The sequence below is a fragment of the Octodon degus genome, unplaced genomic scaffold, assembly GCF_000260255.1.
Source record: "Octodon degus isolate 3935 unplaced genomic scaffold, OctDeg1.0 scaffold00138, whole genome shotgun sequence".
Classification (NCBI taxonomy): Eukaryota; Metazoa; Chordata; class Mammalia; order Rodentia; family Octodontidae; genus Octodon; species Octodon degus.
Window position 1 is genome coordinate 7130693 of NW_004524714.1, and position 19378 is coordinate 7150070.

At 37.2% G+C, this 19378-nt stretch overlaps 1 protein-coding gene across 3 annotated transcripts in view; it reads right to left on the reverse strand.

Annotated features, from left to right (window-relative positions):
* Positions 1–19378, reverse strand: part of Rabgap1 (RAB GTPase activating protein 1) — a 185262-nt gene that overhangs the window by 148189 nt on the left and 17695 nt on the right. For 2 of the 3 annotated variants that reach the window (XM_023701620.1, XM_004641599.2), the window contains exon 2: positions 423–618. The exons of the other annotated variant lie outside the window; for it this stretch is intronic. In XM_023701620.1, coding sequence (XP_023557388.1) covers positions 423–572 — 150 coding nt within the window. In that variant the 5' untranslated portion in view covers positions 573–618. The remainder of the gene's footprint in view (positions 1–422; positions 619–19378) is intronic. 3 annotated transcript variants of the gene reach the window in all.

The following is a 19378-nucleotide window of genomic DNA, read 5'->3' on the forward strand; positions in this document are numbered from 1 at the left end:
CCCAGCGCTTGGAAAGCTGAAAACAGAAGAATCGCTACAAGTCTGATCTGTGTAGTGAGACCATGTAGACCATGTAAGACCCTGCACTAAGTACAAAAAATTAAATTAAGTTTAAAAAAACGTCCAAAAGAAATAAGCACCTCTAATTCAATGGAAAATAAAAATACGAAAATGGTAAATGTTTATAATGTAACCACTAGTTTTGACATAAGTATTATAAAATTTAGGTAGGAGAGGCTAGTCAAAGTAAAAATCCTTGACCAAATCTCAATTTCTCATTGTGTGTATAACTCTTGGTAACACTATTAAACAAGAAGAAAACTCCATGGTCTTACTTGTCTTCAGATCCCTTTTCCATTAAGGCCAAGTTTTGCAATGGGCTAAACAAAATAAATGTAAAGTTTTAGGTTGTAAAGTTTTACCTTGAGTCCTATTTTTTCATCATCACTTCCATTATTTGTAGATGGTGTTTCATCTCCTTGCCTGGAAACCAAGACAAAATCTTCACTATTAAGAGTAGATACTGAGTCTGAGGAGACACTGATTTTTCCAACAGAAGCTTTGTCATCCATAACTCAAGAGTGAGGCTCAACTCATGAATAAGTATTTTTTAAATGCCTGAAAAACAAAAACCATAAAGATATATAGAATGGCAGTCTAATTCTCACAAAATACATACAGAGAAACTTTAAAAAAAAAATACTTTCAAAATATTTTTCCACACATACACTTCATATTTCATTTTGATAGGCAATTTTATGCTATTATGGGTCAAAATATTTCAGATTTCATTTTATTTATTTATTTAGACAGAACCACGGATTGAACTCAGGCCCCTGTGCTTACCTGGGAAGCGCTTATTCTACTGAACCATCTCCCCGGCCCCCTCAGATTTCAAATAAATAAAATATATTCTTTTCCAACCCTACCTACAGTAATTTCCTTGGCACGTGTTGCAACTCTAGTTTTGGTCTCCAAAAAATACAGTATACTAACCATCTAGTTTCTGTCTTTTAATTATAAGAGGATACACATAAATGAAATGTTCTTGGTTATTATGAAAACATAACTAAAATTTTCCTAGTGTTAACAATATTTAAATTTAAAATTCTATCAGGGTTTTAGCAAACGAAAATTTTGTATTAACATCCAAGAGAGAGAAATTCAAAGCAGAGCAAGCAGGAATTCTAGAGCTAAGAAGTATCTTGCATAGCAAAAAACCAGATACTCATTATACACTTCACTTTCCCACACCACAGTTTCTTAGAACTCAATATGAACATTAGCCAATAAATAGTTTAATGCCAAAAACTTCCAGGAAAAATTATAAAAATGTGTCACTTAAGAAAAAGTCTGAATTATTTATTGACTCCTAGAATAAAACTCACATTTATCTACATTTCAAAACTTAATTCTGCATATTTTGTAGCAATGTTTCCATTTGGTTGCCAACACATCAAAGGAATAACACAATGTACTGACAGTCCTAACCAATTAAGAAAAGTAGCTATAACACTTTGTTTATCACATTGTTAAGACTCTGAAAGTCTGTTTAATCTCTCCATTTGAAAAGTCCTGACCTATGCTTTGGATTTTCAATTGACCATATATTTACGGAGTGCATGCTATGTGCCAAGAAACTGTTTTCCCCCGTAATACTCATATAAACAACAGGCAGCAGGAATTACATAATCTCTGAGTATTACAGATGAGAGAAAATTTAGTTATCATCCATATTCTTAAACAGATAAAGAACAACCCCAAGAAAAGTAAGTTCATATTACTTCTGAATTTAATTACAGCAGAGACTAGAATCCTGGACCCTCCACAGGCCTCTACTTCAGCAATTCCCTGCTAAAAGGCTCTCACAATTCTGCATTTCATAGGAGCAAATCGAAATACACAATGTGCTTGTCAAAAATAATTTTAAAAAATGGTCTTCTGAGACAGATATGTAATACCAGCTACTCAGGCTGCTGAAGCAGGAGGACTGCAAGTTCAAGATCAGCTTGGACAACCTGGAGATACTTGGTTACCCCATGAGACCATATCTCAAAAATAAGGCCTTTACAGCTGGGTGTGCTAATATATACACGTAATCCCAGTGCACAGAAGGCTGAAGCATAAATTGAAGGCCAGCCTGGGCTACATAGTGAGTTCAAGTACAACATGGACTACATAGCAAGACCCTGTCTCAAGAAAATAAAACAACAACAAAAGGAAGCAGGCCAAAGTGTTGATGCACACCTATAATCCCAGTGAGAGGGTGATACAGGAGCATTGCTGTGAGTTTGCTGCCAGCCTGGGCTAGTGAGTTCAAGGTCAGCCTGAACTACAAAGCAAGATCATGTTAAAAAAATAAAAGAGGTGGGAGGAGTTTTGCAATGTAGCTCAGCACTCTCGGTTCAATCCCCAGTACCACGGGGGGACTGGGCAGGTCTGATAAAAAATTTTTAAAAAAGGTATTCTGATTGTTCAAGAAATACTTATTGTACATCTAGTATATAAAAAGCATGTTATGATAAATACAGTACATTTTTGCCCTCAAAGAGTTTATAGTACAGAATAGGCAAATTACATAAACTAACAGTTACTGGTTTAGGTTAGATGGCTCAGTGGAATAAGCACTTCCCTGGCAAGTGCAAGGGCCTGAGTTCAATCCCCGGTTCCACCAAAAAAAAAAAAAAAAGCAAAAAAATGGTTTAGGTTATCAAAAATTATGGGAGCATGTCCAAATATCTGGTAAAGATACATACTTTCACACCTCCAGGTATCTGCCCCCTTCAGACCCTTTCCTAGAGTGGTTTCTTCACTCTATATTTGATCAATTCCAACTTGATCTAAACCTCTGCCTAGGGCTGGTCAAATAGCTCAACGGATTAAAGCACCAGCCAACAGGCGCAGGGGCTGGAGGTTCAATCCCCGGGCCTGCCATGCTGGCCCCGCCCTGGGGGTGCACTGAAACTGCAATTGAGACTGGACGTGGTGGCATGCACCTGTAATCCCAGCACTTGGGAGGCTGTAAGCAGGCAGATCACCAGAGTCCAATCTAGTAGTGAGCCTCTATAGATCCTTCCCTAAAAGTACAAAAAAAAGGAAAATAAAAATAAAAATAAACCTCCTAGCCTTAATAGCCCTCTTGGGCCAGCCAAATAGCTCAGTGGATTAAAGCACCTGCAAGCAGGCAAAGGGGCCAGGGGTTCAAACCCTGTGATGGCCCCACTCCCAGGGCACAATGAGATGGTAATTGAGGTATGTGGTGGCGCATGCCCATAATCCCAGCTCTTGGGAGACTGTAAACAGGCAGATCACCAGGAGTCTGACCTAGTAGTGAGACCCTGAACATCCTGTAGACCCTTCCCTAAAAAATACAAAAAAAAAAAAAAAAGTCCTCTCAATCCACTTGCCCATTCTCCAAAGTTCAATGAATTGCTTCCCTTACTTCTGATCACACAATATTTAACAGTTGAACTTTTAAAGAATCTATTATTTTGTAATCTGATGTTAAGTATTTCTCATCTAGTATTCACACCTCTATTTTCCTATTTTACATTATCTCTTGTACATTTTTGTTCTGTGCTGCTATAAACACAGATGTGCATATGTATCACACCTCTATTTTACATAGGAGAAAATTAAGGATTGTAGAAATTGCATTGGAATAAGGGTTTGTTTTTTTTTTTGTTCCTCGAATGCCTTCAGGGCACTTTTGGCCAGCGGGAGAGTTGTGAGGTTCGAACTCCAGGAACCTGAGGCTGACAGCTTTGTGGAAGCAGCCACTTAAAGGACTGAGCTAGGGCCAGGCCCCCTAGAAATTGCATTGGAACCAGCTATTCCCCTCCTAGATATCTTCCCCAAAGGAGTTAAAAGCATAGTACACGGACACATATATATCCATGTTTATAGTGGCACAATTTATTTTATTTCATTTATCGTAAGTTTTTTTTTTTAATTTATTTATTTATGTGTGTGTGTGGCCAGCTCAGCCCACCAGGGGGCGGGGCTGGCTGGCATGTGGTGCTGGGGGATTGAACCGCGGTCCCTGTGCTTTGGGAAGCTTGTTCTAAGTAGGTGCTTTAGACCACTGAGCCATCTCACCAGCCCAGCAGCACAATTTATAATACCTAGATCTCGGAAAAAACATAGACATCCATCAACAAATGAATAAGGAAAATATTATATTCATATTCAATGGAGTACTATGCTGCCATAAGGAAAGATTTAAAAAAAAGATAAAGGTGAGGCATTCATCAATAAATGAATGCAACCTGAGAGCACCCAATCCTTACCACTAGACCACCAGGGAGCGTCAATGAATGCAACCTGAGAATTTAAGCCAGACATACAAACTCAAATATTGCACGGTAGCTCTTGTATGAGCAACACTATATATATATATGTCACATATATCATATATGTGTATATGCATATACATACACTGTGTATAAATTTACATACACATATACATATGAGTAGAAGAGAAACAAACAGGAAGTAGGGAGAAGTTCAACTATTTCCCTAAATACCATTCTATTGTTTCAAAAATATTTTAATATATACTAATTTGTTTCATTTACACAGTACTAAAGTTTATCTGTCTTCACTGAATACAAAGTTTGTGTTACTTATGTTTCTTTTTTTGTAAGAATATTTTTGGTTTATGTTTTGGATTAACTACTTTGAAGATGATACACGATATAACTGTTATTCTCATTATTTATGAAAATATTTTATTTTTTCATAAAATGTAAAATACTCGATTTACAAAGACTATATTTTAGTATTTATAATATAGAAGTAAAACTTACCAGAGGGGGCCTGCCCCTTAGCTCAGTTCTTTAAGTGGCTGCTTCAACAAAGCAGTCAGGCTCAGGTTGCTGTGATTCGATCTCCACAACACAAGACAGCCAGTCATGCCTTGAAGGCATTCAGCGCAAAAAACAAAAAACAAAAAACACTTCTGCCATTTTTGGGGGCTGGTGAGATGGCTCAGTGGTCTAAAGCACCTACTTAGAACAAGCTTAGCAAAGCACAGGGACCACGGTTCAATCCCCCAGCACCACATGCCAGCCAGCCCCGCCCCCTGGTGGGCTGAGCTGGCCACACACACATAAATAAATAAATTAAAAAAAAATAAAAATAAAAAAAATAAAACTTACCAGACTCCAAGTTCCATCTATTTTCTTTGAAGGGGTGACTAGCAAACACACCTTGAAAGATGCTTTACTGTTGGTTTTGGCAACTGAAAGTACCTGAATCATTCTGTGGGGCTGAGGCTTATCAAAACACTAAGAAGTACAGAGAAAAAAAAAAAAAAAAATCACAGCGATATTTCTTTTCTCCTATGCTTCATGGACAGAAGTAAAGCAGCCCATGAGCTCCACAATGAAGACCACCCCTTCCCTGGCCTGCACAAAATGCGGTATACCTCTGGCAATATTCTTGGGACTCACAACCTCTGCCCTAAAACCCTAGGATTAATACTGTTTTGTTTTGAATCCCTAGTTACATCACTTACAAGACGCCCCCTACTTTAATTCTTAATCCTTTAATCTACGTAATTCCAGTTTTCATGGTCAATAAAGTATAAATTTTTCTATGGATAATAAAATACAAACTTCCTCCTCTAAATACCCTACTAGCCTCTCCTACCATTCTCCATATAATCTCTCTCATTATCTGATACCCTCAGTATGTTAGTTATTTAAATATGTAAATTAAAACCAGCTCTATTTTTGTGTTTAACTGCTGTATGTTTAGCAGTATGAAAAACCTCTGGCATAAAAAGTAGGTACCAAAATATTTTCTAAAGTAGGATAAATGGCTAATAAGGGTGAAAAAGAGGAAAAGCTACCCAATGAAAAGGAAAGACCACCTTTTATAAGATGACAGAACACCAGGTGTATTTGTGATGCTGAAGCGGGCCACTAAGAATCAGAAATAACCCAAGTTAAAATACTGGTTCTGTGAACTAGTGTAGCTCAGTTGCAGCACACATACTTAGTATACCAGAGGCCTCAGGTCCTATCCCCAGTACCCTACCCCAAGACACACACACACACACACAGTACTGTTTTTATTACTTATTAACTATAAGAGATTGGTTACACCGAGTCACAGTTCCCATAAAAGAAAACGTTAACTATCAATCTCATAAAAGTATTGTAGGGGAGAGAGCGGGACGTCAGGCTTCTGCTCTAGAACCTTCTTTGTGGTAACGAGGGAAGACCGGTGACCACCCGGCGCGGAAGCTGCAGCAGGTTTAAAAATGGGTGATGTTGAGAAAGGCAAGAAAATTTTTGTACAGAAGTGTGCCCAGTGCCATACTGTTGAGAAGGGAGGCAAGCACAAGACTGGGCCAAATCTCCATGGTCTCTTTGGGCGGAAGACAGGTCAGGCTGCTGGCTTCTCTTACACAGATGCCAACAAGAACAAAGGTATCACCTGGGGAGAGGATACATTGATGGAGTATTTGGAGAATCCCAAGAAGTACATCCCAGGAACAAAAATGATCTTTGCTGGCATCAAGAAGAAGGGAGAAAGGGCAGACTTAATAGCTTACCTCAAAAAGGCTACTAATGAGTAATAGTCACTGCCTTATTTATTACAGAACAGAAATGTCTCATGGTTTTTGTATGTGTACCATAATTTAATCTCATACACCAGAATTCAGATCATGAGTGGCTGATAGAATATTTTTGTTGGACAGTCCTGATTTAAATAAAATTGGCTTGTAGTTAAATGTATATCATTTTTTTTTCAAGGTTTGATAGTAATTCCAGTTCAGTAAATACTATCACTGTTTTCCCTTCTAAATACTTGGTTGGACTTGATTAGTAATGTTCAACTTTTCACAAAGATTGAGAATATCATCTCAAAACTACTGAAGGTTGGTTTTAGATTTATATAACTGTTATGTGAATATATTTAAATACTAAGAGACTCCTTTCATTGTTTCAAAACCAAGACTCCACTGTTTCAGTTTGTGTTTATTAGCCTGTTAAAGGGAGTGGTTGAAGACAAGAAAGCTATGTCTATATTTTTAGTCTTGACTATGCCAATTTAATTAGAATGCCCTATATCTAAAAAGTGCTACTTTTTACTTATTGAAAGGAATTTTAGTGTGGTGTATGTATAATACCAAATAAAGAATATTTAACATTTCTCACATTTTATAGTTCTGTAAATTCAGATCCTTTTAAGAGTTAGCATGATATAACAGCAAGTTCGACTTTTGATTTCTTTAGGTCAGACTGAGTTACTGTTCATGGTAGTATTTAAACAGCTATTCAAAAACACAAGACTAAAACTTTTACTGTTGTATGTGTGATTGGTAGTGGTGCTTCCTGTCAGCTCATTAGAAGGACTAAAGTGAGGAAGGTACAACATGAGCACAAATTTGTATGTGACCATAATACTTAATTAGAAACAAATCAGATTGAAAAAAAGAAAAAGTATTGTAGGGGGCTGGGGAGATGGCTCAGCAGGATAAGCGCTTGACTGGCAAACGCAAGGATCTGAGTTCAATCTCTGGTTCCGAAAAAAAAAAAAAAAAAAGTTTAAAAAAAAAGTATTGTAATATGACAGTTAACATATGCATAGAACATTATAAATATCTAACAATTAATGCTCTTCAAAAACTACCAGTTCAAAATAATTTAATGGACATTAACTGATTTACATAATCCAAATTAGAAAATACATCACTGGGGCAAGATATAAAGATTCCTAATTTCAATGGGCCAGTGAGATAGCTCAGTAGAATAAGCGCTTGCCTGTCAAGGGCAAGGACCTGAGTTCAATCCCCAGTGCCACAAAAAAAAAAAAAAGATTCCTAATTTCATATTTTCTTTGTATGCAAATAAAGGAATACTTTGAATAGAAATATAGTCTGTGTACAATACAAAAAAAAATGAACACACTATTTCATTTTACCACCCTAACAAATCTATAAAATTGACAAGAGTAAGGATTATTATCCCATTTTTAGGTAAAACAATACACAATGAACACTATGGTATTTGATAAACACCCAGTTTGTCTCTCTTTTATGGAAGTAATATGCCTAGACTCCTAGAACATGCTAGGTAAGATGGCCATGTTGGTTCAAAGAAAGCTTGCTTCTAATGGCCAGCCAAATAGTTCAGTGGATTGAAGCATCTGCAAGCAGGCGCAGGGGCCAGGAGTTCAATCCCCAGGTCTGCTGTGCTGGCCCTGCCCCCAACAGCAATTGAGACTGGGCGTGGTAGTGTGGGCCAGTTCTTGGGATGCTTTAAACAGGCTGATCACTATGAGTACCATCTAGTAGTGAGACCCTGAACACCCTGTAGACCCTTCTCTTAAAAAAAAAAAAAAAGAAAGAAAGAAAGAAAGAAAGAAAGAAAGAAAGAAAGAGAAAGTTTGCTTCTTTACATTTTTTTTCAATAGAACAAACCACTTAATATACTAATTCTGGGCCATGCCTATAATTCTAGCACTTGGGAGGCTGAGGCAGGCAGATCGTTTCAAGTTCAAGGCCAGCATGGGCTACATAGTGAGCTTTGAGGCCTGACCTGATGTTAGCCAAAAGTTCAATTATGGTATATTATTTATTACATTTACCCTTTCAGTAGTTTTACCCTAACCAACATATAAGAAGAGCACTATGGAGTTTGATTGAAAATCAGGCCTCGTGATAACAAAACTGCAACTTTTTACCAAAATCCTCTGCTCTGTGCCATTTAGTGAAAAGTCTGGGTTTGTTTGTTTTTGTGAGTACTGGGAATACCTCATGTTTGCCAGGCAAGTCCTACACCACTGAGGTTTATCCCCAGCTCCATCAAGTGAAAATTTTATGCTCAAATAGCATTTTTCCAAAAGCATATACATCTGTCTATCTATCTATCTATCTATCTATCTATCTATCTATCTATCTATATCTCAGACTTGAGATATGAAGATTCAGTCATTTCCAGTTTCTTCTAGATCACGTTAATGGGAGACTGAAATGAAAAGCTGGCTCCTGAATAATCAGTGATTCCTTTCTAAAAACTAGTTTTATCTTTTTTCCTTTTGGACAAAGTACTATTAGATATTTGTACTACTTTTTGTTACTAACATCATTCTGATCAGTAACTGAACCTGCAGTGGCATGGATTTGCTAAGGCATAATCACTAGGAGCAAACACCTCCTAAAAATGACCTACCTAGTTTTAAAAAGGCTGGGAATGATGGAGAGGAAAAGTGCTAGTGCCCAGTCACTGGTCCAGAGCTTGTTTACCTCTACTTTCTTGAGACATGTTTATTTTATTTTATTTTTATATGGGAGTAGGAGGGCCAAATTTAGGACCTTGCACTTTCCAGGCAGGTGATTATACTCCTGAGCTATCTCCAGCCCTATTGGTCTGTTTTTTGAGACAATATCTCACTTTATAGGGCAGGCTGGCCTTGAACTCACTATATAGCTCAGGCTGTCCTGCCTCAACCTCCGGGCCACTGGGATTACAGGCTTACAGGTTGTGCGCCACCACACCTGGCAAGATGCCCTTCCTGAACAAGTACTAACTGCCATGTCCACTATTTCAAAGTAACTCCCAACATGGATGGTATCTCTCAAAAGTCTATTTCTTTCAGCTCTTAACCACACTTTGAAAAACCACAAAGAACACAAATTTTCAAAACTCAGAATTCTTTCAATTCTCATCTTCTATCTGAAGTAAATCAAAATAATGACCATTTCCTTATGCTGAAACTCAGCTCTTTGCTTTGATTTTCCACCCTGATTACCTCTTCTTATTTAGGTTCATGTCCGTCTGCTTATTACTGCAATTCTACTCTTGTCACTCCTGACTAGCTATCTCATGAGCTAACATAGTTAGAGCTTTCTACTGCATACTGACAATACTCTAGCCTATCTTTCTCTTGAATTCCACCTGAATGTAATAGTAACTCAGTTCATGAAATTTGTTCTATAATTTTTGAAAGATGGCCATATTTGTGCTTGTGTGGGAAAGTTGAACATGATTGTGTTGGTCACCTGATGCAATTTATAAACAAAAACGAAATTTTGCCAAGCATTTATGTTTGCAAATCAAATTGTATGCAGTGTTCATGAACTGAGGTACCACTGTATTTGTTAGGTTTTCTTTCTTTTCTTCACTTCTGAGTGTCTGATATGTATCAGGCACCGGGTGTAGTGGTAAGGAATAAAAGGTTTTGACGTGATGACTGAACAGAAAATGGGCTAGTGAACAAATAGTACAGAGCTCAATATAGTAGAGGCATGCAAAGACCATTAGCATACGTGACAGAGCTTGGCGTCACTGTAACCCAGAGGCACCTTAAGAGCAATCTTATGCATCCAAAACAAAATCATTTCACTTTCATGCAAACATGCAAGCACATTTCTTCCCCTCCATCATGATCAACAACAAAGAGCCAAGACAAACATCAAAAACAACAAACTTTGATTCTTATACTCTCTTAAATTCTAGTGGATTTTAGTTTAAAAATATAGCTAATCTACCCTTCTCCACTATCTTTCATTTAAATGTCATGTTACTTACTTTCTTTTAACTTAATTATGGCAAAACTCTCCTTTCCTAGACTCTCCATAGTAACTGATTCTCCAAGTGCCACAGTTATATGACTTCCAAAACTTAGGTATGATTCTATATTCTACCCCTCCCTGCCTTTCACTGCCTCTGACTGAAAACAAAAATTTAAATTCTTTACACTTAGTCTTCAAATTCTACAGCCAATGTAACATTCTTGTCTTTTTTTTTCTTTTTTTGTACTGGGAATTGAACTCAAGCCCTTGTGCTTGCCAGGCAGGGGCTGTGCCACTGAACTACCTCCCTATCCCTTAGCATTCTAGTCCTATTTCCTTGTATCAAACTGTAACAGATAACCTACTCAGTATTTCATTAAGTTGTTTTTGTTTTTTGGGGGGGTTCTCACTATGCACCTGGGACTCGTGGTGATCCTCCTGATTTCTGACCCCCTACTGCTGAGATTACAGGTGTGCGCCACCACTGGTGGCTCAGAGCGCCCAGGGGTGGGGCCGGCTCGGCATGCAGTGCTAGGGATCGAATCCTTGCCCCTGTGTTTACCTAAGCAAGCACTCAGTCTGCTGAGCTATACTGCTGACCCAGTTCTATGCTTTCAAGCCTTTGTATATATTGTTTTCTTTTTCTGTCATTTTTTTTCAGGGTTTTTTTTTTTTGTTTTTTTGTTTTTTTTTACCCCAACAGAATCTAACAATACAATCAAGTATTTAACCTCCTTCCTTCCTTTCTACAACCTTCAGAGGTCTTGCCTAGCATGCACAAGGCCCTGGGTTCAATCCTCAGTACTACAACAGAACAAAACCCCTAAATTTTACCACATAGTAAAACACCTTTTTTCTACTCTATTTACTGATCCATTCATTCTGTACACTACTCAGTCATATGCTGAGAATATACAGGTACAAACACAGTCCATTTGAAATACCTGTGGCCAAGGATCATATGTTTTATCTATATTATCATCATGTCCTTGCTTACTTACAGTTCTCAATAAATGTTGTTAGTATATACACAGCCCTCTGAATCTATGGATTTCCTACCCATATATCCAGCCAACTAAGGACCAAAAATTATTCAGGGAAAAAAGGCTACAAAAGTCTCACATGTTTGGAAGGTGACTGGATTATGGAGGTTTATAACTGACTTGCTGTTGGGAGGTGTGGCCAGGTTGGAACGGGTAGGTAACCCAGAGGATGTATCTCTCTCCTAGGCTCCTCCTTTCTGTTTTGCTTCCTTGCCAACATGACGTGTCCTCTACCAGGCTCTTTCACCAACCTGGTTTTACCCTTAGAACCTGCAGGCCAGAAATAGACTATGAGCCAAAATAAACCTCTTCTTTAAACAGGTTGATAAACTGGCTGTGAAAGTAAGGTATTGCGTCTCAGTGACAAAAGTGACTAAGAGAGCATCCATAATGAACATTCAGACTTTTTCCTCTTGTCATTAGTCCCTAAACAATATAGCATGATAACTTTTAAGATACTATTTACAAGGTATTAAAGATATACAAGGATGTCCGTGGGTTATATGCAAATAACATGCCATTCTGATATGGAGGGAAAGGTCATGGAACCACCCCTCAACTACTTCATGAGGAATGACTATCAGTGTGCTAGTAGGATCCAAGTATCGCGAAGACTGAAAATATGCCACATTACATGCAGGTCACTAGGAATGTGGAAATGGACGATGATTAGAATGAAGACACTGAAAAAGAGTGTGCCTCACAGATTTCAATCGAGACTCCCATCTATCATAGCCAAAAACAGTCAAACACTGAGTCACAAAACATACTTTGGATTCCCTTTGAATCAAGTACTCTCATCATCCCCCACTCCATCCCCAACATTTTTGTTGTTCAATCAGTGAGCAAATGAGTAAGCGTTACGGTTTTTGTTTGTTTTGTTTTTTGTATTTTAGGGAAGGGTCTACAGGGAGTTCAGGGTCTCACTACTAGATGAGACTCATAGTGATCCACCTGTCTGCAGCCTGCCAAGAGCTGGGATTGCCGTCTCAGCGTGCCCTGGGGATGGGGACGGCACAGCAGGCCCAGCTTTATGGAATCTTAAAGGGGACATTTAAATCACCTTGGTAAATCTAAAAATAAAATAATAATTAATTATTGAGTGCCAATCATATATTCAATGTGACACTAAAAAGTTTTACGTGTTATTTACTAATTATCACACTAACCTTGCCAGGTGGCTATTAATTCCATAGGACAAACTGAAGTTTAGGTTGAGAAACTGGCTGAAGTTCTCAGAGAAACACGTAGAATGCGGTCCAAAATCAACAATTTAGGTGTGTCTGTCATTTTCTGGACCTTCTGTCCTTTCTGGTGTCAGTGACGCTCCCTGTTCCAATCCACCCTTAGGCTGCACCCAGTTGAACCCTCTAAAACGTTGATCTAGAAAGATCACCCGTTTACAAAAAGTAACAAAACAGGAAATAGCAAAAGAAATCTGAAGATGCTATAGCAGGCCAATTCCTGTAGGGTTTGTACTTTTTCACCTTGAATAAGGGGATGGGTGTAGCTGAGTGTGTTCAGCGTTCTTAAGGCCTGGGTTTGATCCCCAACGCCAAAATTAAACAAGTAGTATACAAAGAGGCTACAGAAATCTATATTTGTCTTAACTTTTTTCATTTTCCCCCTTGCCTCTTGACTATTTCCTTGTACTGGTTTTTATATGAATTTCTCAGCTTATCCCAGAAGAGGGTGGGACAAACTTAGCAAAACTCAATGGAAAAAAAAAAAAAAAACTTCAATGGAAAACTGTTCTATTAAAATAAAAAAAATTCTGGGGCCAGGGAGATGGCTCAGGGGAATAAGTGCTTCCCTGGCAAGCGCAAGGGCCTGAGTTCAAACCCCGGTTCCGCAAAATAAATAAATAAACAAACAAAAAAGTTATTTTCCATCACTCCTGATTGCTAAATAACAGACATGTCTTTGCTTTAAGTCTGTCTCTGAATTTGGAGAATGGTTCTTTGAATTATTTTATTGAGCTAAAAGAGCCATATTAATTTAAGACATTAATTTCAGTTTACCTTTAAAACCTTTGCATACTTGCAATTAAAAGCAAGAAAAAACAGCTTATTAAGCCATCTTTGACATTTTTTTTTTCGGTACAGGGGATCAAACTCAGGACTTTGAGCATGCCACAGAGGCGCTTATGCCACTATCTCTGCAGTCCACACCTTTGACAAATTTTAAAATACAATGTCTGTGATAACTTACGTTTTAAACTATTAAGTGATCTTCTGTTCAGTTATAAATGAACTAAAAAAAGATAATCTGAATTGAAAGACTACAGGAATTTGTAAGGCAAAAGTAAAAGTGGGTTTTTTTTTAATGCTTTATAAGTTGTAAATGTTCTATATTGCTGATCAAATATATGTAACATAAACATTCCCACTGTAGCCATTGAAAAGTGTATATAATTCTGCAGCATTAAGTAGATTCACAGTTGTGCAATCATCACAACCCATCCCTAAAATGTTCTCATATTCCCCAAACTGAACTGTACCCATTAACACTAACTCCCCATTTCTCCCTAGCAGTCACTGTTCTCCTTTATAGCTCTACTAACTTCATTTACCTCATAACAGAACTACAGAATATCTGTCCTCTATAATTGCCTTTTTTTTTCTATAATATCTCCACACATTATCCATGGTATAGTATGTTGATCCCCAACACCAAAATTAAATTAAACAAGCAGGTTACAAAGAAGCTATAAAAATCTTACTATATTTGTCCCAACTTTTTCCATTTTTTTCTGCCTCTCAGCTGTTTCCTTGTACTAGCTTTTACATGAATTCAGTTTATCCCTGAAGAGGACAGACAAACTTGGCAAAACTCAATGGAAAACCGTTTAAAAAAATAAAATTCCTTTCTATCACTCCTAATTGCTAAACAATAGACATAGTTTTCCTTTCTTTTTAAGGTTCAATAGTATTCTATTGTATGTATAGCACATTTTACTTATCTATCAATCCTTTGATAAAAGTTTCTAAGAGTCTCGATTATAGTTTTATGGGATCTTTAGGATAAAACTCACAAAACAATATAGTTAAGGTGAAAATCAATGTTCCCAATTATTTCTCATGAGCAACCAAACCATAACAGGACTTACTTATTTGCAATAGCAAACTTTATTTGAAAAAGTAAAAGTGAAGCGTGAGAAACTGGCTTTGCAGAGCAAGCTTGGGCCAAGCAAAAGATGATAAAGCAAGACAAAAAGTATACCCTGGAGAGCAGAGGAGGCTATCTTCAAGAAAGCCTTGACAGCCAGTAAGATTTATTTTTAAGTTTACAGTCAATTATAATAGGGGGAAAAAAACTGGGAGTTAAATTCCTGGGTTTTTTCTTTTTTTAAACTTGAGCAGTTTTGTGACTTTGTCATGTAAAATGAGGGGACTGAACCCTTTGCTTTCTTTCGTAAATGTGAGTATACAGGAATGGGGGAAATATCAGGTGTTTTCCAGCTCAATTCCATAAAGTAAAAGTACCTTCATTTTTTATAAATGAAGAAACCGAATCTCAGAATAATTAAGTAGTTTACACAGTCATTTATTAAATAAATGCACAACTTCAGGATACGTCTGCCTTTCTGCAAAATTACTACTCTCCCGACTGTACCTTGATATCTCAAATAAAAGGTACAAGAATAGGAGATGAAATGCACATTTAAACTGATTTGCATAAATAATCTTGACATGAAAATAATACATACATGGCTTTTCCATGCTCCTATGGCTATTTCAGGAAATAGCATTTTGATTTTTTCCAGAACCTTAGGTATACTGGCTTCATGCCCTTTCAACACAATTATCTCTAAAATTAAATATTTAAATTGCTATTTGGATGCCATTTCCACAGCACAAACTACCCTTGGGAACACAGGGAACATTAGCTTAACAGTAATGCACTACTCATTCACAAGGTCAGATTACATTTCTTACTAGTATAGATATATTTTTTAAAAGCGTTTTTCTGAACACATTTCTGAAGCATAATATAATTTATATCAGCATTTTAAAATTTACTTTTAAGCAGTGAAGGGCTTACTAAATACTTTTTCTCCTCTTAGGAATTAGTCAAAACAGTTCTTCACCTACAGTTAATGAATCTACTTCATTTAGAATATTCACTTGTCTGTACTTAGATCTTAAGTATTTGCATATCCACTTCTCTTTATGTTAATTCAATACCAAACAAGTTATTCAATACATGATGAGAACCTAAAGTAATTACAGTAAATATGGTTTCTATTCTGAGACTTGTGACTTTTAAGAGGAAAGTGTATGACCAAACCAAAAATATTTAGCAGGGGACACAAATGTTTTAGGTGCCTTCTAATGTTAGAAGGCCCTAGCTTAGTAACACAATAAGTAACATCTTATAAGTGTATCCAATAGGAGGTGAACAGTCCTTAGCATTTTACTGAGTCCTTCATTCGTGCCCATATAATAGGTAAAGCATAAGAAGATATAAAATTTACAAATATTTAATTAAGTTCCATAGATGTTTTATTTTTTTTTTATTTTTATTTTTTTCTCGGAACCGGGGATTGAACTCAGATCCTTGCATTTGCCAGTCAAGCGCTTATCCTACTGAGCCATCTCCCCGGCCCTCCATAGATGTTTTAAAGCTAACTGAAAAGATCTTTTCTTACAACTAAAAACAGAACATTTTAAAAATAAGAATTTCTGCTGGAAGGCAAATTTTAATGTGAGTATTAGGGTTTTTTTTTTTTTCACATTTTTACTTATTTTACAGTACTGGAGACTGAACTCATAGGCTTCACAATGAGCTTTGTCCCCACCCCTTCAAAAATATTTTTTTGGAGACAGGATTTCACTAAGTTGCCCAGGAAGACCTTGAACTTCCAATACTTTCTCAGTCTCTCAGAGTGCTGGCACTACAAGCTTGCATCACCATTTGCTAACTACAACATTAGTTTTTGGGTTTATACAGCAATCATCTTTCTCCAGATTTCAGAGAATTCAACAGGTAACTAATTTGTAATTTCAATGATCTACACACAGAAATCATCTGTCATAGCAAAAGAAATTGATGACACACCTCTACTTATTCTCATACTGTCAAAATCAGCTTATCAGGGGGCCTGGCCCTAGCTCAGTCCTTTAAGTGGCTGCTTCCACAAAGCTGTCAGCCTCAGGTTCCTGGAGTTCGAACCTCACAACTCTCCCGCTGGCCAAAAGTGCCCTGAAGGCATTCAAGGAAGGAAAAAAAAAAAAAAAACCAAAAAAAAACCCCTTATTCCATTGGGGCTGGTGAGAAACAAACAAACAAACAAACCAAAAAAAAACCCCTTATTCCATTGGGGCTGGTGAGATGGCTCAGTGGTCTAAAGCACCTACTTAGAACAAGCTTGAGCAAAGCAAAGCTCAGGGACCGCGGTTCAATACCCCAGCACCACATGCCAGCCAGCCCCGCCCCCTGGTGGGCTGAGCTGGCCACACACGCACGCACACACACACACACGCACACACATAAATAAATAAATAAAAAATTTTTTAAAAAATCAGCTTATCAGGATATTTTCAATGTCAGGAGAGTTTATTATCTCCATGGTAAAAATATTAAAATGATTAACTCATGCTGCTTTCCAATACCATATAAATGCCCAACACTTAATCCAATTTAGACTTGAATGAGCTTATTGTCTTTGATTATATTTAAAATATATTCCCAGAGATTCTAAGAATATATTCTTAGAAATATATTCCCATATGTGGCTGGGATTTAGCTCAGTGGCAGAACTGTTGCCTAGCAAGCTGGAAGACCTGGGTTCGGTCCTTGGCACCAATAAATGAATATATAACTCAACAAAGATTCTAAAAAAAAAAAGCCCTAAAGATTCTGCATATGAAATCCTGTAAGTTATATGAGAATCATCCTGGGAAAAGTGAAAACAAAATTAGACCCATAGATTGTGAGTTAAAAGTCTGAAAATGTATAAAGAGAATGGCACAAAAAAGCTTAAAAATAATTATTGCTAAGCTTTAAGTTAGTAACATTATGTTAAAGTTGCCAAAAAACTCATTTGTTAATGCACCTGAGTGGATGCAAGACTTTATCTTTTTTTTTTTTTTTTTTCCCCTCTCTTTGAGACATAAGTTTCCTTATGCAGTTCCTGCCTCAGAGTCCCAAGTGCTGGAGATTACTCGCATGCATGACGACGCCCAGCAATGCAAAACTTTACTATGGAGGAAGATGTATGGCTATAAAGACTAGTGGTTTATAAAGTAAGTGCTGATATCATCTTCAGTAGAAATATAGTACACAATTAACTATACGTTAACCCTCAAGAGGTACAAACCCCAAATTTGGCAGGAGAGCCATGCAATTAAGGTTTGTTTCTCATAGTCAAGAGCCAAGGTAATGCATACTACTTAATGTTAAGCATGAACTTTAAAGCGGGTTTAAGGCTTTATTTTACTCTAGTGATCAGAAAAAGAGATTTGGGTGGGAAAATCAGGTATTACAGAGCTCTACTGTGGGTGATGGAACAATCTTCAAGAACTTCTTACTGATGACTACCTCTGATTCTTACGCATGACCTGCAAAGAGAAGGGAACTGCCAAGCCAAATTCTGTAATCTGACATGCTCATGCTTGCACACTTCCATACCTGGTCAGTCTTTGCACATGAAAAGAAAGAAAGCTGTTAGGATCAACAACAGTGTTTACAATATAAATGTCTATTTAATACTGCTTTGGTTTATCAATCTAAAGAAAAACAATTCCAGAAGGATGAAGGAGAATGATGACCAGGTAACTAATTTTGCTTAAAAATACTAAAAAAGAGAAGAAACACCTTTCAAGTTTGCTATAGTGTTTCTTTTTGTTTACCGGTAAACCCATAAGCATCAATTCCTTGGCCTCAGAATTTTCTTGCTTCTAGCTCTAATTATGGAACCCAGTAAAACCAAAGAACCAAAATGTCACGTCAAACTATGCTTTACACACAATGGTTAAACCAGCACTTTTAAAATATTTGAGTTCTACTTCCAAGAAAGATTTAAGAAAGTTGTACTTCAAGAAAATTGTATTTATTCCACATTGTTGAGAACTCTAGTGACACCTGCAAACACTGAAAACTGCAAAGAAAATTATGGGCTATGCCAGAACCTTAACACACCAGTGTTTTTATAAAGATACTCAAACAGCACTGATTTACTAGTTATTTTCCATTGCCTGTCAACTATTAAAACAATTACTAGAAACAATAAGACCCTCAAAGTAGGTGTTTCTTCAGCTGGAAATCTACTCAGTAAGACAATGACTTCTCTAAAGGAATCTCAGCTATAAAGTTCAAGTAAATTATGTGGAAAATCATGGGCCCTCATATAGATAACACAGATAGTGTACAAAATGCACTTCTTTCAACATGCAGCAGGAAACACATTATATAGTCCTGCAGTATATCTTATTAAGAGCAAGGAAACCAGAAACTGAGCACTAGACCTTAAATAATGAAAAAGAAGTGTATTCCAGCATACAATATTGCACTTCTTTCTTTTTCACAGTAATGGTGATTGAATCCTGGACCCTCCACATGCTAGACAAGTGCTCTGCCACTAAGCCACGTCCCTAAATAGCCCTTTTAAAAATTTTCCTATTTTGAGACTGTTACCTCTACCTGCCATCTCCACGGAGGAGCCCTGAGTAATCATGACTATAGGAGGGAAAAGAAACCCAGCCTAATTTCACTGACCTTCTCAGACCAAAAAGCTACAACTCTTGTTGCATAGGTCCTGCTTTACCTTGGTCTTAACCATCCAGTAGAAAAGTATGAAGACGAA